The sequence below is a fragment of the Thermobia domestica genome, chromosome 8 (assembly GCF_964235325.1).
Source record: "Thermobia domestica chromosome 8, izTheDome1.hap1.1, whole genome shotgun sequence".
Taxonomy (NCBI): domain Eukaryota; kingdom Metazoa; phylum Arthropoda; class Insecta; order Zygentoma; family Lepismatidae; genus Thermobia; species Thermobia domestica.
The window spans coordinates 133,821,889-133,846,166 of record NC_137461.1 but is presented as its reverse complement, the minus strand read 5'-3'; the positions used below and the strand labels follow the sequence as shown (position 1 = coordinate 133,846,166).

Here is a 24,278-nt window from a genome sequence, read left to right as displayed (position 1 = left end):
GAGCTCTGACCTTGACCTTCACTGAACTCAAAATATAACAAGAAGGGGTGGGAATGTTTTGCCAGTCGCTAAACAATATTGTCATCTTCACTTTATGCTAAAAATCAATTAAGTTAGAGTTTTGTTACAGGGAATGGAATTTTTGTTCTCTCGATGACAGGCAAAGTTCTAGGAGGCAATGGTACTATTCCGGAGGCAAGCGTCAGGTTGTGAACCAGAGTTTAGAAAATGTTTCTGAGGGTGAGGTCAAATTTAGTACTAAATTTTGAGAAAGATTGGGGCTCGAGCTAAGTTTTTTTAAAAAAAATTATCGGGCCGGGGTCGGGCCAAAAACTTTTAAAATTTATCGGGCCCGGGCTGGGCTTGGGCCAAGAATTTTGAAAAACTTATCGGGCCGGGCCGGGCTCGGGCCGAAAATCTTCAAAAGATTTCGGGCCCGGGCTGGGCCGGGCCTAGGTACGTTCGGGCTGGATTGGGCTCGGGCCGAAAAATTCGGCCCGTGCAGGTCTCTAGGAGACACTGCAGATCATAAGCTTCTTTGGGCGTTCTCCACACACAAACAGGGCCCGTGGTTGGGAATAGGGTGAAGGATGACTCATCTGACCATATCACATGTTTCCAGTCCTCAACGGTCCAAGTTGCATGGTCGCGGCACCATTTGCGGCGTGCGAAAGCGTTATGGTCCCTGATGAGCGGTTTGGCCCGTGCAACACGACCCCGTAAGTTCATGTCATGTAATTCGCGGCGGACTGTGATTGTCGAAAGAGGGTGGAAGAGGTGCTAATTGAGTTCTTCCGTCACTTGCTCCGCAGTGGCACGACGGTTCTGCGTGACAATGCGCTTTAATACCCGGCGTGAACTGTCACTTATGATTTTCTTTTGCCCACTGTTCCGCTTCCCCGATGTGGTCTTCCCGTGTGTTGTGTAGGCCGTCATCACCTTCGACACTGTCCCACGCGACACACCTAACACAGTAGCCACTGCCGTCACACTCACTCCACATAACCGCGCACCAACAATTTGCCCTCTTTGAAAATCTGAGAGGTCTCTCATTTTACACTACCCCCGTCTGCTGCAGCCACTGGACACTGCTGTTCCACTGCGCCTGACGTAGTAGGGAGACCGACCCAACACACCACCACCAACGGTCCGGCGCTGCGGGCGCCACGACACCACTGCCAACCCATACATCTGACGTGTTGCCAGCTACAGGCGTTTCCATTTTTCTGATCACCATCTGTATATTTTATTTGCTAATTTATTTGCTAAATAACTGAATAATTTCCAAAGATAATACTGCATTAATTGTCTCTCTCTCTCTCTCTCTCTCTCCTTTTTTTCTACAATATGCCATTACTAATTTTATTTTTTTAAAAGTCCTGTAAGGTTTTATTATACTTTTGGTGAGCCCGGAATTAATTTCTGCAAGGGGGCCCACATAATTATCGTACGTCACTATCGGTGGTGTTGAATCAAAGCGGGAAATCGGTCTGAAATCATCTTTATTCGTTATTATTCGGAACATAAAATTTCAAAACCAGATTGTCCAAAGATTGAGGATAATCAATTCTGAATTTGATAATTCATATACATGTTTAAAAAATGTTACCTGAAGACTTCACTTTTGTGTAACGCTCTCTCTCTCTCTGCACTGAAGTGCCACTTATCGATTGCAGTTTTCGGATCAAAATCGTTAAGTAAAGAGCTATTGATGGAAATTGTCAGCAAATCATCCAATGTGTCAGTCTTCAGTGAATTCCTGTAAGCAGTCTTCACTCTGTTGAGACTGCTCAAGCCTCTCTCACATGAAGCAGCACTCACAGGTAAAACTGCACGAAATGTGACAATTGGAAGCAAATTTGGGGATCCCATAATGAAGTTCACTGTAAATCTTTTTCAATGTCTATTTCAACGTCAATGAAGAAAACAAAAGTTTATATTCTGCTAAGACAAGGTCCACTTTTTCACTGTATAAATCTGGTTGCAAGTATTTAAAAAAAAAAAAAGTTTTATTTCTTCCATACCAATTCAGGGATTTTTCCTCAATGATAATTATTTTCGTGTGAAACAGAAACTGCGCAATTCTGTGAGTTTAGGCAGAAACTATTTCTACTGAGTACTGGTCGCCAGTGGCGACCTGGAGACCGGAAATTTTGCGCCCTGTAGGAATTACATTCTTTATCCTTTATATCACTATCATGTTTTATTTTTATAAATTACAATACAAAAAGAGAACCGAAAATGATCCACATAACATAATTTTAAATAATTTCTTAATTCACTATGCTGTACTTTCAGCTATTACTTGGCGTGATTGCTAGCTGAAAGCACTTTATTTAAAATTTTGTTTTCAGAATAGAAGTGGAAATTTTGCTTTTAGAATAGAAGTGAAACAAACTGCTTGAATGAAACTAAACCTTAAATTCATTTACTTTCAACACAAAAAGGAAGTTTTAGTTAATGTCATTTTCATTCAATAGCCTTATTCACAACGTCTGTTCAAACTTTCTTTTATTGTGTAGGGACGATATAAGAACCAGAGTTATATAAATAAAGGATTCTAGAAAACTGGTTATTTTTTTATTTATTTATTTGAGTTAACGTCCCACAATTATGCACTGAGGCTGAGAGAGAATGAACGAACTAGTCGACTGAAGAAAGTAAGAGGAAACGGAAGTCCTCAGAGAAAATCCACCCACGATGTTGGTTCACCATAAAGCTCGTTTGGCACGAGCTAGGATAGAAACAGATATCCCATGTACCAGAGGCGAGCACTAACATTGAGTCACTGCGACCTGATACTTGGCTATTTAGTAACTACCTGATTTTTAATTAACCAGCCATACACAAATTATCTCTTACTCAATTTATAAACATAGGCATTAATTCCGTACTGCTCAATTGCCTTTTTAACATATTTAATTCATTCTTTGTATTTAGTATGAAAGAATTCTTGACAGCAGACATATGTATTCATAGAAATAATGAACTTTTTTCTCTTTAAGTCGAGGAACAAATACAACAGTATAACATGCTTACCAAAATTAAGCCCTTTGGGCAGTCGTATCCAATTAGGCGTGGCATGGCGTGTGAATAAACTTTTGCATTGAAAGGAATACGAGTGATAAACACCAGAGCAAAGGATTTGATTTGATTTTTAATTTAGCGTCCCTTTCAGCAGCGAGACTATGAGGCGTAGACCTACAGTTTAACGTACAATCCGAACATAAGCTCCCGCCGGGATTCGGACCCGGGTCTCCCATGCCAAAGGCCTGTACGCTAACCTCTCCCCCCCCCCCCAAGGGAGCTCACTAGAGCAAAGAAGAGGCGATAAGATAAGCAAACGCTGGCAGTACACAAATAGTCATGCATCTACGAGTAATATGCTTGCAAAGCCATTGACTATGATGTAGTTGTTCTTGTTTGCATTTGGTCCAAAAAATTACGTCACTCAACTACTACGATGAGAAATTATTTGAAACAACAAGATCGTCAATAATGACTTTAATTTTTTTTTTAAGGAACATACTTTTAGAGATGAAATGAGCATATATGAAATAGAACTGACTAATTCTGCATTTACGTATATATTCCTTCCATTAAAAAAAAAAATAAAGAAAAAGCTTTCTAGGCGCTGTAACACAGCACAGGAAAGGATATTTCGAATGCTTAGAGGTAGGACTGCTTCATCGATCTAAAAACAAATCAGTATTCAGAGCATGTGGGTCAACGAAGAAGACAAGACGAGTTCGCGTTGAGGTTCTCATGCTATGACCAAGAACGAAGTAACTTGCAAAATTTTGTTCTATTTTTTTTCAAGTGTTCCACACAATTTTAAGGCTCTTCCATCTTATATTGTCAATATTTAAAACATATGAAAAAAATATGAAAAATAAAACTGATTAAATATCAGAGTAAGTGTATTAGTATTATATATCACGAGGCTGAACACAAAGTAAAACAAACTTCACCGTTAAAAATAGTATTGTATCTCATATATGTAACCCTCATCCCTCTTTTATCTTTTAGAAATCCAAGTACATATCCAACCTACATTTTTACTGCATACAATACGTAGATGATACACACCGAAGACAGTTTTTACAATATTTGGTTACCCAGTAAATTTCGGTTAAAATAGTTATCATCTGATTGAACTAATTTTTGTCATGACGGTAAATATTTAATGGAAATCTCAAACAAAAAAGTTTCTTTTATAGGCTCTATATTTATTGGCTGACTTGAGTTCTAGCGTCCTGTTCAGCACTAAGTCTATACAATACACGGAACCACAACTTAACGAGGGATCCGAACAACATGAGGTCTCACTGCGGATCGAACCCAGACCTCCTGCGCCCAATGCACGCACGATAACCATATCGCTACGAGCAAGTTGTTCGATTCTACAATTTCTTTGTGAATGTGAAAAAAAAAGTTCTCGGTTTTTTAATGAAAACTTGCTCTTTCAATTTTTGCGTCTTGAAGCCACAGGTTTAATGAAGTTCGCAGATATTCAGCAACATAAATTATTAACAAATGCTTAAATAAAAATGCACGAGTTCCTGGAGCGCAGGGATCAAATGACTAGGTCATCCATAGTAGAAAACGAAACTAAGTTGGGATATTTCATCCCCTTACCTTTGATCGAGTTGAACGTCGAACAACAGTGGGAATTTTGAGTCTCACAAGAATTCCACAATATGTTGAATGAAAAATTTATTCTATCTGAAATGAAAGTTACCCTGAAACATTTTCCTTAAAGTTTGGGGTGATTCTCCATTGGACACTGATCGATTGACCCTCAAGAATACATATCGTCTATTTGTTTTTAATGTAAATCGGGTAATTTCGTGTCAGAAAACAGTTCTTTTTAAAATTAGCTCTTTTTTTAATAGTGTAGCCTAAGGTCTGATTAGGATATCAATTCATTTTAATTATAAAAAGAAAAATACTTCAGCTATACTAAAAATATAAATCAGCTACTAAACATCATGGAGATTTTACAGAAGTTTAAAAAAAAAAAACACACACACACACACACACGGAAGGTTTTGCCAATTTCTAAAACAATTGTTGTTGGTATGGTATTAATTGTCCATTTAATATTACAGACAAACTTTCATTTTAAAATTCGCTAAGGAAAAAAAAAACGCATATTTTCTTGTCTTCAGGCAACCGATTGCAATGTGTGGATATCTCGCACTTGAAGGCACAGCCTTAGTAAGATTTTTTCTATAGAGATTATCTTTTCAGTATCACCCGTCTAATGTGTTTTTCCACTTAGGCATTGTTAGGTTTAAGACACGTGATACGGAGAGTAAACCGCATGTAACACACTAGGTAAGACCCTATTTGCCATCCGAGCCACGTTCACGCCAAGATCGCTTTTAATAATCTCAATACAGACTCATATCACCTCCCAGAAGGGTGGCAATGAATAACGGATACATGCGAAGTGTTTAACGAGGACCCCAATAAGTGCTCTTTATTCTTCAGAAGAGACACTGACAACCACGCAGAAAAAAAGAGGTATGCTTTCGTTACTGATTCAACATGAATAGGAAAGTTTAAGTTTTCTTCTTAAGCTCCTTACATTTCCTCACAAACTCACTAGCATTTTAGGGTTGGTTTTTCCATCATTAGCTATACATACTTAACATTTCTTGATTAAATTTCCTGTGTGAGTCACTAAAAAACAGGATACTCAAAATAAAATTAATGCTTTTATAGAATGCACTAAATGATATTTTTTTAAAAGTAAGGTAATTCAGCGTTATTACCTTATTAACATGACAAAAATGCACCAAAAGAAAGTTTGTGTGTCTTATGTATAAGGAAAAAATATGACTAAAACTAAAACCATTGGGCGTTCCTCCTCAGATTGAGAACTATGTTTTTATGAATACTACGGAATGGTTCACTCGTGCCCAATGCTTTTAATTTGATTTCCATTTCTTTACTTCACCTCCCCCACAATAATAATTATAATAATTAGTTTCAAATTTCTGTTACTAAGGAATAACCTGGATTACCTCTCTATTTTAATTTTATAGAAACTTTGTTTCTTGGTTAACATTTTTAAATGGACTGTAGAAAGCAACAGCGGGGTTCATTCCGTACTATTCTTCACAAAATTCTGCGCAAAGCAACGCAACGCAAAAAGTAATTTTAAGTGCCGCAATTTGTTTTTTGTGCAGATGCAAAACGTGATAGAACCTGCCTGAGTATTCTTCCTCATCACTAAAAGAAAGAAAGAAAAAAAAACGCTCAAACTTGTTCAAACGCCTAAGTGTCTGCAACCAGTCGAACTTACGTGGTGTCGAGTTGTATAAGCAGCAGGCGCTCGAAAATTATTTTCAAATAATTATACAGAAAAGCGGTAAATTAGAGCAAAAAAATATGTAAAAATATTGCTTTGACATCGAGGTTATGTATCTGTACAAAATTTTAGAGGTCTTACAGCAGGGTTAAAAAAACATGCTTTTTATTGAAAAAATAAAAAAAAAACTTTTTGTTTAAATAATTTGCTCTATGTATTTATATTACATATGGACAGAAATAAGTTTGTTTCGCCTTGGTGTTATTATGCAACAACAGTGTTATGCTGGAAGAGGTCACATAAATTTAAAGCGGAATCCAAATTGCTTACCGGCTCACATCCGAAAGAAACTGTCTTCCATCTGGACTTGAAATTGGGACTAATTGGTCACAAATGCGATGAGTCTGCCGACTCACTCACGAAGGACTCTTGATAAAAAATACGTTGTACTGATCTTTACGTACTTGTTAATATAATCGTCAAGAGTAATTTCAGAAGGACAAAAAGATAAACAGTTGCACAAGTGAAACCATTATACAGAATTACATATGAATCGGGAAACTCCCGCCTTAGCCATTTGAAAAATCCTGTTATTACTTTAAATACAACGCAAATCCCGTTTGTGGTTTGTATGTAAAATTTTAAGGTCAACGTCTCATAATCAGTATGCTAAAACTGAGTTATTAAATTACAAATTTAGTATGTAGATATCAGCCAATAAAATTAAAACAAAGTCCAATCCAACCTAATGTTGGAAGCTACGTAGGCACTCGATAAATTTTGCCAATATCTATCAATATATTTAAGCAACCGTTGCTTCTTTATAAAACAACAGACGTTCAGGCAAGCAGAAATATACAATTTGGTTTTGTTTCGTATGTTTAGGCTTAACATCTTTATGTAATACCGAGGTTATCAAGAAGACTCGCTTAAAGTGGCATCCGAACCGCTACTTGGTTTACACTTGAAAGAAGGGTTGTGGTTCGACCGAGAATTGAACATGGGACACCTTGATAAAACTAATGCAGGTGGTTTGATATGTGGAAACGTCACCATGAAGTTCACACGATTTAAAAAGCATTTTTCCGTTTCTTTCTTTTTCTTTTCTTTCTTTCTTTTTCTCTTTTTTGTTTAAACCATGGTTTAAACCACCTTGGTTTACACCAGCCAACCCTGTCTTACAGTTATTAAGGAATTATGTAAAATTTAACTCTAGCAACCGGAAAAACATGCTAATAAAAGCACTGTAAAAACTGGGGATCCCTGGGAATCAAAAGTATATACAGAATAAACAGTGTTTAACTGTTTTAGGATTTCCACTTTTTGAGGTAGAATTTAGGCTTTCACTCAAACAGCTACTGCGTCCTTACTATTTATCGTAGGTATCGTATCGAGGTTCATACTCGTACCTCGTTTCTTCGGGATAAAGCATACTTTCCAACGGTAGTACTCGCTTGTCCGTATTATACATCAGAAACAAGAAAATCGGAAAACCGGTGGATTTTTCGAAAAGAAAATTTCGAAACATTTGCGCCTGTCTAGCCCGGGCTTGGGTTCACGTACGGATCTAATTAAAAAAAAAAAAAAACATTACGTTGTTATATACATAATATGTGTGCAATATTTTACTCTTGCATCTTGGAAACTGAGGTCGGGAGAAATTTTTGAAAGTCTGAAGATGATCCATGTTTTTCATATACATATAGGCCTATATAAAATACTTCAAAAATGTACTGCGTCATTACTATTTGACCTAGAGTCATGGTTCAGACATTTTCTTCAGTATAAGGAGCCATTTCTAATGGTACCACTCACATGTCTAATGGTACACCTGAACCGGAAAATTCGGGATATACCCGGATTTTTTTTAAAAATTCCCGTCAAAACACTACACCTCCGGCCCGAGCCTGAGTTCACGTAGGGATTTGATTCTTTTTAAAAGAAATACGTCGTTATGTATATAATACGTGTGCAAAATTTCAATCTTGTATCTTGAAAACAAAGGTCGGAAAAAATGTTGAAAATCTGAATTTAGGCCCTATATAGATATATATATATACCCATATTTTATATATATATATATATATATATATATATATATATATATATATATATATATATATATATATATACAATTTTAAAAATACTGCGTCATTACTATTTGGCCTAGACTCATGGTTCAAAGTTTTTTTTTTTTTTTTTTTTAGTATAACGACCAATTTCCAATGATCCCACTCACATGTCTGTATCGCACATCTGAACCGGAAAAAACGGATTTTTGCTGAAAAAATCACCCCCTCGGAACACCTACACCCCTCGGGCCCGGCCCCGGGTCCACGTAGGGATCTCAAAAAAAGAAAACTGAGAAATACCGAAAGGTACACACAATCCGTATGCAAAGTTTCAATCTGATATCTTGAAAACTAAAGGCGTGAAAAATTTTCCAAATTTGCCTTAAGAAAGAAAAAGTTACGCCCCTCTGTCCCCACTTGGCGCCGCCAAGTTGACCGTCCAGTTACAAAACACATCTGACAAGGGAACCTTCCGAAAATGATAGTTGCAGTGAAAGATGTGGCCTATGCCAATTGAAAGAGCTGTAACCAGGGGCGGATCCAAAAGAGGAAACTTTCTTACTTTATATATATAAATAAAATCTATCCCCGAGTTTGGAGCCCTTAAAAGTTGCATTATGACAACCCACCGCCCCTTTCCCCCAGAAGTCGGTCCTGGATCCGCCCCTGGCTGTAACAGAGATGAGCATTCCAAAAAAATTAGCTGCCCATAGCAATAGCTTCAAGAAATATAAGGGGTGGAAGTTCGGGAAACAGCAAGGTTGGACAAGGGGGAAAATTGCAAATTCCGAAAAAAAAGGGGGGGAACGGCAAAATACAATGCTGACAAGTGATGCATAGAAAGAGACTTGCCACAATAGGGAACAAATAGAGGCCACCAGTCCGGTTAACAGTGTTGCCAACTACAATGAAAAGTACATGTTTTGCAAAGAGCATTATATGAAGTGAGTACAATATTCAGTGTCATGTAGAACATAAGATATGACGTGTATAATCAGTGGTACAATCTAACAAAAGAAAATAGAAAAAACTGAAGTACGAAAAATGCGGAAAAGGCGAAGTTGGCCATAATGCGCCACATTTGATCTCGAGCTGTGCATATTGGAATAAACAAAACAAGAAGCACCGCCTATGCAGGAAACCGACGTACCTAGAGTCGGAAAGAAAAACGAGTTCCAAAGTTGGCAACACTGGCCATGAACATCCAGACAAGTCTAATATAGTTAGGCCACTCGCTTCACAAAAAGAAAATTCCGGCAACAGGCATCACTCGGAATGCATCAATGCTAGAGTGATTGGGGCAATGTCAAGTCGGGGAACATGAAATGGTTGGGTTGAGCCAACAACCGATAATAGAAGTAAACATTATGTTATGATTGGGTCGTATGTGGGAATATACAGTGTGTCCCACCAAACTTTGTGATCTGAAAGATTTGAGAAACGAAGAAAAATGTGACGGATCCAGTTGTGCAGGAAATGTACCAATGTCAGGGGGTGATAAAAGTGTGAGAAGCAAGTGCCCCCAGGATCCCCATCATAGGGCCCCAGGAGCCAACTTCAAACTTCAAAATGGCAACAGGGACCGAGTGGTACCTCTCTCGATAGATCATGGAATGTGCAACAACACATATAGGAAACATTTGCTATATGAAGCATGTTTTTCAAAATGGCCGCCACAAATATATGTTGTGTCTTAACATGGCATCGAACATTGTGATCTCAAATTGCTGCGAAGCGAAAAGAGATGTTGCAAATCCAATTGCACAGGAATGTATTCATGTCGAGGGGCAAGAAAACTTTGTAAGAAGCAAGTCCCCCAGGGTCCCCATCATAAGGTTCGAGGGGTCAACCGCAACACTTCAAATGGGAACAGGGGGCGGATGATATTTCTCTGTTTGCCTATAAGAAACATTTGTCATATGAAGCACGGGTTTCAAAATGGCCGCCAAAAATGCACGTTGTTCTTGTCACCGAGCAGATATTTTTGGCGGCCATTTTGAAATCCCATATAGTAAATATTTCTGATATGCGTTGTTGCATATTCCATGATTTATCGAAAGAAATATAACTCGACCGATGGTGCTATCTGAAATTTTGAAGTTGGCCCCTGGGACCCTATGATGGGGGACTTGGGGGCACTTGCGTCTCACAGAAGTTTGACGTCCGCTGACATGGGTACATTCCTGCACAACTGGATGTGTCACATTTTTTTCGCTTTGAAACTATTTCAGTCGCAGAGTTAGGTGGGACACTCTGGATATATCATATAGGCGGTGATAGTACTGCAGACAGCAACACACAGCAGATCAAGCCTTTGATTATGTTTGCTTTCTACAGGTGTGGATATGTGATAGAAAGACCACCAAAGGTTCCGACACCTCTAGAGTACTGTTTCGAGACATTCACAGGCGATCATTGTACCATGTGTGACGGATTGGCAATATTCCGCTGTGTTCACTGCAAATGTATCTTCTGTTTGGACCATTGTCTCATCGAACAATTGCACGTAGAATGTGGACGAGCATGTACAAATGATGCGAAGGGTAATGCCTCTTGCCGGAATTTTCATTTTGTGAAGCGAGTGACCTAACTATATTAGAATTGTCTGAATTTTCATGGCCAGTGCTGCTAACTTTGGAACTCGTTTTTCTTTCCGACTCTAGGTACGTCGGTTTCCTGCATAGTTGGTGCTTTCTTGTTTTGTTCATTCTAATATGAAGAACTCGTGATCAAATGTGGATCATTATGGCCAACTTCGCCTTTTCCGTATTTTTCGTACTTCTGTTTTTTCTATTCTCTTTTGTTAGATTGTACCACTGATTAGACACGCCATATCTTATGTTCTACATGACAGGTTGACACTGAATATTGCACTCACTTCATATAGTGCTCTTTGCAAAACATGTACTTTTCATTGTAGTTGGCAACACTGTTAACCGGACTGGTGGCCTCTATTTGTTCCCTATTGTGGCAAGTCTCTTTATATGCATCACTTGTCAGCATTGTATTTTGCCGTCCCCCCCTTTTTTTTTTTTTTGCGGAATTTGCAATTTTCCCTCTTGTCCAACCTTGCTGTTTCCCGAACTTCCACCCCTTATATTTCTTGAAGAATTTTTTGGGAATGCTCATCTCTGTTACAGCCAGGGGCGGATCCAGGACCGACTTCTGGGGGAAAGGGGCGGTGGGTTGTCATAATGCAACTTTTAAGGGCTCCAAACTCTGGGATAGATTTTATTTATATATATAAAGTAAGAAAGTTTCCTCTTTTGGATCCGCCCCTGGTTACAGCTCTTTCAATTGGCATAGGCCACATCTTTCATTGCAACTATCACTTTTGGAAGGTTCCCTTGTGAGGTGTTCTTAGGTTCATCCTTGACTTGACCAATAAAAAAAAACTGCTTAAGTACCTGTTATAAAACCTAAATAAGCGGTCAAAGACAATACTACGGGCCATGGTATAAAAGTATACCATAAATCCTAAAATGGTTAATATTACGGTATACAACATAGCTTCATTACTTCGGAGAAATAAGTAATTATGATTTATTTCCTATCTGAAACTAAAATTCAATTAGATACGAAATCTATGCACTAACATTACTATTTATTGTACTATTTATTGAAAGATCATATCGAACTCTCACTACTGAAAAATTACATTGAGTATAGATGAGTACTTTTCATTAGACGCTGTGTGAATACATTCAGCTATGTCTATTGGGATGGGTCCACAAATTGGGCGCACCTGTCCTTTGATATAACAGAGATGCGACAGGTTTGGATTTTACAGTTACTTTACTGAGTCCAGTGTAGCAAAATGCTTTCGATATCATGCCATACATTAAAACGAAATGAATTACACTGTGATAATTTTACAGAAAAACGATAAGTTACAGCAAAATTTACGTAAAATTACATATCTGTACAGAACTGAATCTGAAGACTGTGATGGCCACGTAGTGTCACTGATTGAAGTAACTTGCATATTGACAGGTCTTTCCGTTGTACACAGGGGACAATGGCACTTTCAGACAGTCAACATGTTTAACCTGTTTTACTTCACCAAAAGATATTTATTCTTCATGATGTCCATGTGTACATGAATTGTGTAAACCAAAGGATATAATATGTGGCCTGTCAAAGTATCCAAGCTACTTTAATCACTGTATACATGACACTACTTGCCCATTACTGTCTTTAGATTTGACTGTCGCCACGGTAGTTATAAAAAGACCCTCGCCTTTGTTTACACCAGTAGTTCCCAATCTGTTGGCCTCGCCCCCAGAAAGCGTGAAGAGTGAGCAGGGGGGGGGGAAGCTATGAAAGAAATAAAGTGTTAATTTATGAATAGAACAAAACTCGTTTAGCAAAACTTCAAAACGCTAGAAGTTAGACATTTTGCTTTCCTATTCCTATTCAAGATTTCTACTTTATTAAAACCTAAATAATTATACAAATTATTATATCTTTTTATATATAAAACTATCAAAAATGAGGACAAAATGCTATTTCAGTGTACAAGATGAAGTTTTAAAAAAACACCAAGTAAGGTTAGAGGAAAAACAGTGTGATGGTTGACATTGCTTTTTCTTTACAAGTTTACTGACATTCGGTGGTAAGTTCGAGAAAGATAAGTATGTTCATGTTTCTACTTTTGAGTCTGAGAGAGATTATTTAATATTAAAAAAAAAAAAAGTCAGCAAAATACGAAAGAGAAAATACACACACATGTCATCAGTAAAAGAATTATAAACCTCATCTTTTCCTACACTTAGGAGAAATATTTTCACATCTGACTTAAGCGTGTACAGCCTACTTAACATATTATCTTTCGACAACCAACGAACTTCAGTATGGAAAAGTAAAGTTTTTTGTTGAGCACTGAGGTCGTCATACAAAGTCTCAAAGAGACGAGTATTCAGAGCACTTGACTTTATGAAATTAACTTAATTAGCCAATGATAATGCCTGCTCCAGGTTCTCTGGGTAAAGATTTTGCAGATAAGGCTTGCCTGTGAATTAAGCAATGAGAATCAATAATTGTAGGATTTCTGTCCTTTGCTAGCTTTATAAATTCCGACCATGAAACCATGAACCTAACATTGTTGGAGCTCCATCAGTATTATATATATATATTTCTACAACTCTGTTCCACGACACATTTTCAACAGAAAAAATACTGATAGCTGAAAAAACTGTTTTTGTAAACAATATTTCTTCTATTAACCTCTGTTCATTTAAGAACCGACAGTATACTATTAAATAAGAACAATGAGATATGTTCGTGGAAATTTTCACAATGTAGGGCAAGAAATGGGATCTTTTTAAAAATCTTTTCAACTGCTTGATGTTTTAAATTTAAGGTAATCATATTAATTCCACGTTTCACAGTATCATCTGAAAGCGATATTTTGTCCATTTTTTCTGGCTTTCTTCAAGTACAATTTTGACTGCCTTAAATATGCAAGTTTTGACAAATCTCTCACTAATAGTTTTTTTCTTTCTTTCTTTCTTCACCTTCTCATCTAGCTTATGACGGGTTCCAGAGAAATCCAACTTCATATGTTTCAGCGAATGGCAAGTCTTATAGGATGACTGTTCGTTCATCTGCCTGTCAACAGGGATCGGACGAAATGGTAAGAGAAATTTTATTAACAAATATGGATTCTGCGTTCCTAAGAGTAGAGTTCATCTCCGCCATTACTTCCGCCTTTAATATTGACTTCTACAGTTATGAAGCGTGTGTACTGCAGTTGCAAAATGTGGAACGAAGCTAACTTTTTAAGCTCTTCGTTTATCTTCTCTACTTGCTCAAGTAAGGATAATTTACTAAAAAGAAAATGCGACGTTGCTATTTTCTTAAACAGTTCTAATAGTTTTATTTGTTTTTTTATTAATCAAAGTTAGGGAACTTCATTGTATTATAGGTGTTTCTTGTCATTATTCATTGGTTTCCTTAATAAATAAATAAATAAATAAATAAATAAATAAATAAATAAAAACTGTCGGAGAATAGTTTCGTCAACAGTTAAGCAGTTATATGGAAGCTAGTGCGGTAGATCTTTACCGTTTATTTCTAATTATTTATTTTTCCTTTGCACTACAGAGGAACAACAAATATGTATATATTAATGACGTTTCATTTTCTGTCAAACGATTATGACTTGTAAATCAATGTGGACCATGATATGTGCAAACAAACCATGATGGAAATAGTGTTAACGATGAAAGGGGCGTAAACATGTGTGTCCTAGGATACTCACAAACCATCCCATTCACCAAAGTCATTTAGCGTGATTTAGAGTACAATGCTGCGTCCTACGTCAGAATAATTGTCTATATTAAAACGAATGTTGTGAATAATATTAAGCATTTGTTTTCACTCGTACCCTGTGCAGTAGATTTTGAGAATGCCTGCTTGAGTGTGCATGGTTCTTAGTTTGTCTCCTGCTGAAAGTTCATAACATTTGGTACCGACTTACCATCATTAAACAATGGAGAGGTACTTAAACTACTAGCTTTCATGTGTCATTTTTCTTAACATAAGAATATATAATGGTTATAAATGTATGAATGATCCAATTGGGAACAGAAGATCTTCCAATTACAACAAAGTAGGTCCCGTTCACTGCAACCTCGGAGTGCAATCAGGATGTTAAACAAGCGAAATTTGGTTAAGAAGCAAGAAAAGTAATTAAAGTTTTATGCCTTAAGCATGATGGCAATTATGTGTTTTTGCTCCAAAACAAAGCAGGTTAACTGGATACCTACAGTGCATAATTTTACTGCAACAAAAGTCATGTCCTCAACTATATCCAATAAAACACAAGGTAATATACAGTAGTTAGCTTGTTTCTTCACTGATACTACTTAGTGAGAAGTTTACGCAACAGAAATGTGACTCGAATATTATTTAACAGCTACGTTAGTGACCAGCTAAGTCTAACGGTTCTTTGACGGCTAAATACTCTTCGTCTACTTGACCGATTTTCTGGTCACGGCCGCTATCAACCAGAAGGGGACACTTCCTCTATAGGATACCAAAAGAATATATATATATATATATATATATATATATATATATATATATATATATATATATATATATATATATATATACGCACACATGCAATAACATAGGAAATGCCCTAACAATTATTTTAATTTCTGCACTATAATCAATCTTGTAAAAAATGCAAAATTCTTCTATTGCCACTACTACTACTATTACTACTAAAAATAATAATGGTGGTGGTTCACAAATAGAAATAATGGATCACCACTTCTCTTGTGATGTGGAAAGTCTGTTATTGATCTTAATTACCGCGATGAGTTTCTGGCTGTCTAGATCCCACTAGAAGACAAAAAAATCCACATGAATAGTGAATATGGGGTAAACTTGAGCAGCTTTAGGAGATTTTATAACGAGAATATTCTCATGTGGTCCTTCAGTCAAAGAGTTTTTCAATTTCTTCATGATGCAAAGACAACAATGACAGTCACGTACTTCCAGTGGAGCGTCAATATGCTGGACACGTAATTCGATATACCTATTTATAACATGTATACATTTGTTGTAGGTTTGAAAGAAGTGATATACATCTCTATTGTCTTTATTATATTATCGAGACCAAGAAATTCAATATAAATCGATGTATATACATAACTATTATGGCTAGCAGCTAGCTAAACTTTTTCAAAGGTTGAGCACTTGAACTTCTCCAGAAAACATTTTGTTATTCATAAATAGCATTATTAAGTCGAATTTCCATGAATACTACGTCGAAATCATTTGTCAACTTGTTTCATACTAATAAAGGTTCCGGAGTTCCAATGAAAAAAAAAAGTGTATGTTGCATATATAAATATCACATTTTTTGAAAATACATGGAAAGAAAGACAATATTACAACTTTGACACTGCAGCATTAAACGAGTTGGTAACTACATCTTTCCGAGATGGTACTCGTTGAAATTTGGCACAGATCGAAAAGTGTTTTACTTAATACACAACAACATTGTATATTTCTCTTACCAAGTTGAATAAGTAGAAATAAATTTTGGTTAGCTATGTATGTCTACAAACTTTCAAATTATGTATTGGACAGCGGTATCTGTAGAAGTCTTCACGAAGGAATAGCAAACACTTTTGTTATTACTGACTTTAGCACAGAGGAATCAATTTAATTGACTGGCCCTTAATTTGTGTAGTTAGGTCTCCAAATTAAACTAATTTCTTATTAAGTTTTTAGATGATCCTATTACAATAAAATAAAAAAATCCATAGCGTAATCGTGGGTGAACATGAAAGCCGTGAAATTTGTCTGTTTGGCCTATCCATCTCTCCGGAAGTGTGTAGTGGAGATATTAAGCTCTCACTGGAAAATACACAAATTATGACTATTCTTTGCATTGTAGTTTCATATTAGTGTTCGTGGACTGTGGGTTTTTATAGTACGCACCTACAGGATTTTGTGGCAACTAAATACGACTTCCTTCGTGGATATAATCTCATCTGTATCATGTTTTTCAGTCAGCATCTGGAAGGAAATCAGTGTTTTAGTTACATATTGCTTACTCTTATGTGAGATGCGATTGCTGTTCACGTCAATATGGAATACGTCAGATGATTTGAATTCATGACATTTAGTTTAGGTTATTACATTGAAGCGTTTCATGGATGCTTCGAAGTTTGTTTCACTTACTGTAAAGACTCAAGCATCACATTCGGATGGAAAACAGTGAGCAACATAACTTAGCCTGAAATTAACAGCATATTGACATATCAACTGAAATGCATTTGTAGTTTTAGAGTGACAGCAGTACTTGATAATCCGGAATTTGACTCGATTTTGATAGGAAAGATCATGAGGCCAAGTTCGTGTCCATCGTTTATAATTATACTCTACTCTTTCAGTGCATACATATACTGGAAGATGACTCTTGTGCAATTACGGCTTAAACATATACGCGAAGTTCATGAAGTCCAGGTATTTGCTCACCATACCACTGAAGATTTGGACGAAGGACTTGTTTAATCCTACTGTTATCAAAATACATCAACTCGTTCGAGGAGAGGATCTAATAAACATGTTTGACGGAAAGTCTCACGATCAAAGAAACCCCAACGAAACTCTTCAATCTCATTATACCTCGCTGCGCGGCTATTTAAGTATCTAATGGTAGGAAGCAGGACCTAAAATTCAACGAAATCACAGCTCCACACTGGTAAAAATTTTATATAGTATAGAAAAACTAGTTTAGTCAGCATTTGTTTTTACATATCAGTGTTCTGTCCAGTACATCATGTTTACCTGTGATCCCCCCAAAAATATTATTATTATGTAGGAAAATTTTGTCATCCAGAGCAAACAAAATTAAAGGCACATTAGGATACATATTTAATTGTATTGTATTAAACCATAAAATACAGGAAACGAACCGGTAAGAAAAATAGTCACACTGGAAGAAAAAAATCACTTTTTCTTACATAAGAATTTCACTGTCATTTTTCCGTGATGATCACGCTGTCTCAGTCTGTTTTCTGCCGAGGCAAATATACCGTCATACCAGGGCTGTTCCTTTGACTTCCCATCAACTTCAAAACACCTTTCCTTTCTGGCCAGCCATTTCATAACAGCAGGGGTTGGGCTAAAATCTTCCAACGGACCCAGATTTATATTAACGTAAAGGTAATTTTTCACAGTAGTGGGAGCCAAAGAGAGTCTGTTATCTGTTTTCAATACGTTGTAGTCACTTATAAGTCTTTCAACATCGGAAGAAGATGGTTTCGAAGCAACAACTCGGGCTAGACTTGTTGACAGAGCATGGAATGACTGATTTCCACAGATTTTCATGAGAAGGCTTTTAGTGTCCAGACCTTTCAACATACTGCACGATGATGCCTCTCTATATTGCATTGCGAACTGCAAAAGATCTGTATCAGGACAAATAACTTTGTGGCATTCTCTTAGGGCATCATCAGTTACATCCTCTTGCAAATCACGCAAAAACTCCAAAGCAACAATACTGTCTTCATACAGCAAACGCTGACTAACAAAGTTAATTATCGAATCCAGGACTTCGTAGCATACTACAGTAAAATTTCTTTTCTCACTGACATATTTGTTATGGGATTTATTGCGACGTGTGTTACGATGAAGTTAAATACCATGTAATGAGTACTGTATTTCTCCGTTGACGTTCTCTTGCATACGTTCATTTAAAAGCGTTTCTTCCCACCCGCCTAAAAGAGGTCTCTTTCATACTCTCTAATTATGCTACAGTTCTATTTGTATTTGTTGTTATGTCCAAAAGAAAAATTTCATCACTTTCAAACTTCTGGCTTAATGTCATATACTGGCAGTTATATGGAATTGAGTAACCCATTGCATAATGAATGTATTGAATCAGTAAGACATAGTTTGACACACTAAACGCGTTTAAATGCATAATCCGAGAAAAGTAAGGTGCTCACATTAATACCACTCCACACATTAAGAATTATAGTTCCACACTCCTTCCCTACAGTTCCACAAAGTGTGGAGTACTCCACTCAATTTTAGGCCCTGGTAGGAAGGGGATCTTGTGATTCTGTTTGCAGAATGTGTACGAAAACAACCATTTGATATCCCTGGGATAGTAACAAATTTGTGCACACGGGCATGTATTACTTATGAACTGTTAATATCTGAATAATATTCTAATCTTTAAATTCTGAAATATGTAACCTGAATTTATTAACTACCATATAGTTAGAAGACTTTTGTCATAACTTCCATTATGAACAAATAGAATATTGTGCTGGATCGAAGACATATCTGTTCTATTAGATTTGATGCCATGAAAAAACACAAGAGCCAAGAAAAAATACTGTTACAAATGTCGTTCTATATCATGTGGAGACGCTTAGACGAGAAGGGCGGAGAGGCTGGACCATTGACCACGAAGCCATTTCTCTCGATTAACAAAATTGCATGAGAAAGCGCAGTTAACCAAGGAGAAACACAGCAAATTGCGATACAAACTAGCATTGCTCAACAGCTGCCGTCGTTGTCTCACCCCTGCCCTCACTCTCTAACCTGACCTTCAAACCTTCTTTTAGGACAGTGTGTAATCTGCTGAGTTTCTTGTCATCGGCTTGCGATGAGCGGAATTTCAAACGAGCATATTCAAGGTCACATTCGTCAAAATGGATTGCGTGAGCTGTGACTGACGGACGCAACTGCCACGTTGATACGTTCTCCACTTCTCTCATTTCCGATCAAACATCTCATCCTTTCGCCACGATGCTTGCTTGGCATTTCTTTTCCAAACACACATGAGAAGTAACATCCCAAACAGAAGTTACAATACAATACAATCATTTTGCATTGAAAATTGGAAACTAATCATAATGATCGTTTAGAATGAATTTTGAAATAAAACGGCTAGTACTTATTATAGATTGCAACATCCGGATATTAATGAGAATTCACTAATTAATATCTGATATTACCAGATATTTGAATATTATTCGTCACCCTGATATGTTACCGAACTTTATGTCATTCCAATATCAGCCTATGTCAACCAGGATGGTAATCAAACCGCAACTCCCAATGAGGAAAATCGCATTGGAAATGAATTTTATCGCTACAAGCCTAGGGAAGAAAACTTCAAAAGTTGTATACAAGAATTAGTACATTAAGTACGTTTTCTTTCCTTAGTTTGTAGCGATAAAACTGAAATTTTTACCCGATGTGATTTCCCTCAAGAGCCGTCACTGCTCCCAATTACTTTATCTACCTTTTTCGTTGTAAATGTCAATTTCTTTTGCATTTTCTCCTTATGACTGAGCTAACGAAGATGGAGTTTACATTAGGTTTTTACAAATGACTATTAAAAATTTTACTAACTGTAAGAATGGATAAGCATCACTTAGAAAATACTTGAACTAGAAATTAATAACTAACCCCATATTTTACATCGCAATTACATGAGTCCCTACTCCCTTCCCTAACGAATTAAAGAGACAGATACATAATACACAGAAAGCAGTAATATTCGTACATATTCCAACACCCTTCTCTCCCAACATTCATTTAACAGGAAGTGACGAACGTTGATTCTGTCATGGGCAGCTGAGTCAGCAGCACGAAGTTTGCGACTTACGCACGCAGTTCCAAGCCACACAACAAGTGTGTTTGTAAGTATACATGATGTATTTTGACTCCCTCTTCTCTCCTTTCGCTTAGGATTTATATACATATATATAAAAACTCATTGCCATCTACAAAAATTTTCCACATCAGTTGCTATGTTGGTCAATGATGCAATTAGCCATCAAGAATTTCCGGCCGCTTATTTCTGCGATATGCTTCGACACCTTCGTTTTTCTACTTCTGCAGTTTTGTCATTTCAATCTTCGATTGAAACAAAAGAATTAATTAGAATTACATTTATTAAAAGTGAAAAAGGACTTCTTAACGCAATTTCCTGTAATTTTAAGTTCAAAGAATGAATTTTATTTTCCAAATTCAAAATTGTCATGTAAAGATCAATATACTTTTGTTCATCTGTTTCGATAATTTTAAACAAATGGCAGTTACTTGTAAATACAATAAAATGATCAATGCCGATTTCAGTTTCTCATTTATAGCACAATGTAGGCCTATATATTAAGGTTATTAGTGAACGTACTAAGGCTATGCAAAATACAGGTGCTAATGCACTTCTATCCACAGTAGTACATTACTTTCCCATGGATGGGTTCGAACAGAGATACTTCACACTTACACTGTTAGACCTACATCATAGGAAATTTTGAGGAGGTACCGTTTTTTTTTTTTTTTTTCTTTTTCAAAGTTGGCAAACCTAGCAAGTGCCTAGGCTCAAAAGGAACAAACTAAAGACAAACTCGAAGAGAAAAATTCTCTTATCCAAGCTTTCTCTTCCCTTAAAAATTTGTTTTAAAAGATTACTTTATAGGCAATTCATCAAAAATGTACTAAATTTTATACTTGGCGAGATCCTAAAGATCACATGACACAAACCTGTCCACCAGGTATGAAGTTTATTTTTATCGAGTTCACCATGGTGGATAGCTTCACACAAATCTTGGACCTTTGTATGTAAGTGTAACAACTTATAAAATCTTAACTACGTATTTTTATTTTTGTAACATACCAAATGGATCATCTTGTAATTTTCACATTCCTATAAATAAATGGCAACAATTCGAAATGACAATCGATAGCTATTTTGCAGTATCAATGACTAGCTTTATCAGATCGAAGAAAATTATGCGTTCAAAATAACAAGGTAGTGGAATTAACATGTATTACCTTAAAGTTAATTACACTGGCAATTCGGTAACAGGGATCCCTTTTGGCTAAATGATACACCTTCCTGCCATCTGTGCTTAAGACAGGGTTCGATTCTCGGTTGGAGAACACGTGTTCAAACCCCATGCTAAATTATAGGTTTACATTTTGTGTGGCCTCGAAGATGGAAAGAGATGTCGGCATTCAAATATCCAACCAACTCATGTACATAACGAAGACTTCAGCGTGAAAATGATACAAAAATATTACGAGTAGTGATTTAAGAGAACAATATATATATATATATATATATATATATATATATATATATATATATATATATATATATATATATATATATATATATACACTATATTCACATATTAATCTTCACTAAACGATACGGAAAATGTTATATCCTTAAACTCCATTAGTTATGGCGTAATTCGATGACAAACGATATTTCCTGATAAACGCTGCACTTATTACCGGTAGCTTTCCAACAAAAGGAATTTACCCATGTTCCAATAAATTCGACAGCTTCTAAACTAGCACGCCAATGAAATGAAAATGGGTCACTTATTTGAAGAAAATTATTGAATTACGAATCATATAACGTTCTATACAATAAGCGAAGGCAAAGTTCACTGAACAAATTGAAGGACGACATACACATTTGGACAAAAATCCATTTTAAAACATCAAAACCAGAAACAAGTTAGGTAATTACACGCAATTTGTGTTCCTCTTGGTAACAATCCTTTTTCCTTTGTGTTTTAAACAACTGTATACAAAACCTAACTGATAATTTACCAGAGAGAGAAAGGAAGAGAGAGGAAAAAGACAAAAATACTTACGTAGTGAGCCTGTAGGGGAACGATGGGCGGCTGTGGAGAGAGAATCACGTGATGCAGGGTTCCGCTCTCGTCCACGATCTGCTGGACCATGTGGCCCGGGGGCACCTGCACCGGGAGAGCGATGGGCGGAGATGAATTGGTCGAAACCATAGGAACAGTCGCTGGACCTGCAGAACAGAAGAAACAAATAATCAGGTATATAAAACTAGAAACACAATTCACAACAACGGATTATATACTCATTCACTTAAATCATATGAAGCTCATACCACTATTGAGTTACAGTTTCCAATTCACTTAATTATATCAGTAATGCAAAGCAAAATTGCTCAAACTATGCGCCTCCGTTTTATTGTTGAGAGGCACAAAAGGAAAAACGCACTTTTGAAAATACACTTGGAAACTTGATTTCGAGGTTTATCAAAGAGACCTACACATCATTCGAAAATTTGCTTCAAGTGTTTATTTTTTGAAAGTGACTGCATAAAATTATGATGTTTCCACATGTGTATTCAAGAAATCTTGCTTTCTTTTAATAAATAAATAGCTTGGTTATCATTGCTATCTTGTTATACTTTTAATAAATAAATAGCTTGGTTATCATTGCTATCTTGTTATATTTAATGGAATTCCCCTAAAGCATATATTTCTGGAAACATTTGATACTGCCACACAAAATGTTTCTCCCACATTGACTCTCCTTGTAGGTACACCGTAATCGATTTAAAACCTTTGATCTTAGATTTCAATTGCGATGTTTTACTTAAGCAGAATCGATTCTACTGCTGTAAAAATCTATGAAATATGAAATGAAAAAAAGACGTGCGAGTGGCTAGTTTCAAAAACAGTTCCACTTAAGAAAAATAATAAATAAAAATAAAATAAAGTAAATAGTATTACTGTGGTTGTATATTGTAATAAAAAAAATAACCTGATCAAAACATTTAATTTCTTGATTTCTGATTAAGTTTCAGCAATTTAGCCCTCTCCGGTGATCTAGTGGCTAAACTACACGTGGTTCCGGGTTCCACTTTAAACAATAACTATGCCCGCATCTCATGTAGCCTCGGTGCTGAAAGAGACGCTAAACCCCAAGCCAACCAACCAAGTTTCTGCAATTTATGAGACACATTATTAAGATTCTTATTGCTTTTTGTTAGATTTTAACTGCTTGTCCTTAGTTACTGTCCTTAATTATTACGCATTGTATAATACTACTAATAAAACTATTTACGAATATAATCTTCGGTATAACAGTAACGTCACTCAGGAACAAGAGAAGAAGCGTTTACAACAACAGTGAGGCACAGAGTCAAAGCTGGCTTATGTATTACTTTATTGTGGCAACGAAATTGATATTCTCATAATCAGTTACTTTAATTACTATACGAGATGTAATACAGTTTTCATCTCCCTGAATAATTAACACACATGTTTTGCCCTCCTATCCTTCTGGCGGTATTCCAACCAATTATTTATTTATTTATTTATAAATATATTAATATCGTTAAGACATTTTATCATAAACAGCTAAAGAAGAAACATAGGAGATTTTGAAAAGAAAATATCAATGTCTGTAAAGGTACAATTCCAGCATTTGCTAGGTTTGACTGCGGAAAAGAATCAGAATATTCGACTGAAATTAGTGCACGGGACCTACCAACTGCGAAACGATGATCTATTAGTTGAACTACGTGTGTTCTTAGACAATACAGAGACACTGTGCTT

General features: G+C 36.3%; 1 protein-coding gene across 4 annotated transcripts in view; it reads right to left on the bottom strand.

Moving 5' to 3' along the window:
* The window catches only part of mtgo (miles to go), an 813,614-nt gene that overhangs the window by 54,989 nt on the left and 734,347 nt on the right, over positions 1–24,278 (bottom strand). For all 4 annotated transcript variants that reach the window (XM_081769001.1, XM_081769002.1, XM_081769003.1 and 1 more), the window contains one exon: positions 22,551–22,717. In XM_081769001.1, the coding sequence (XP_081625127.1) occupies positions 22,551–22,717 (167 nt within the window). The remainder of the gene's footprint in view (positions 1–22,550; positions 22,718–24,278) is intronic.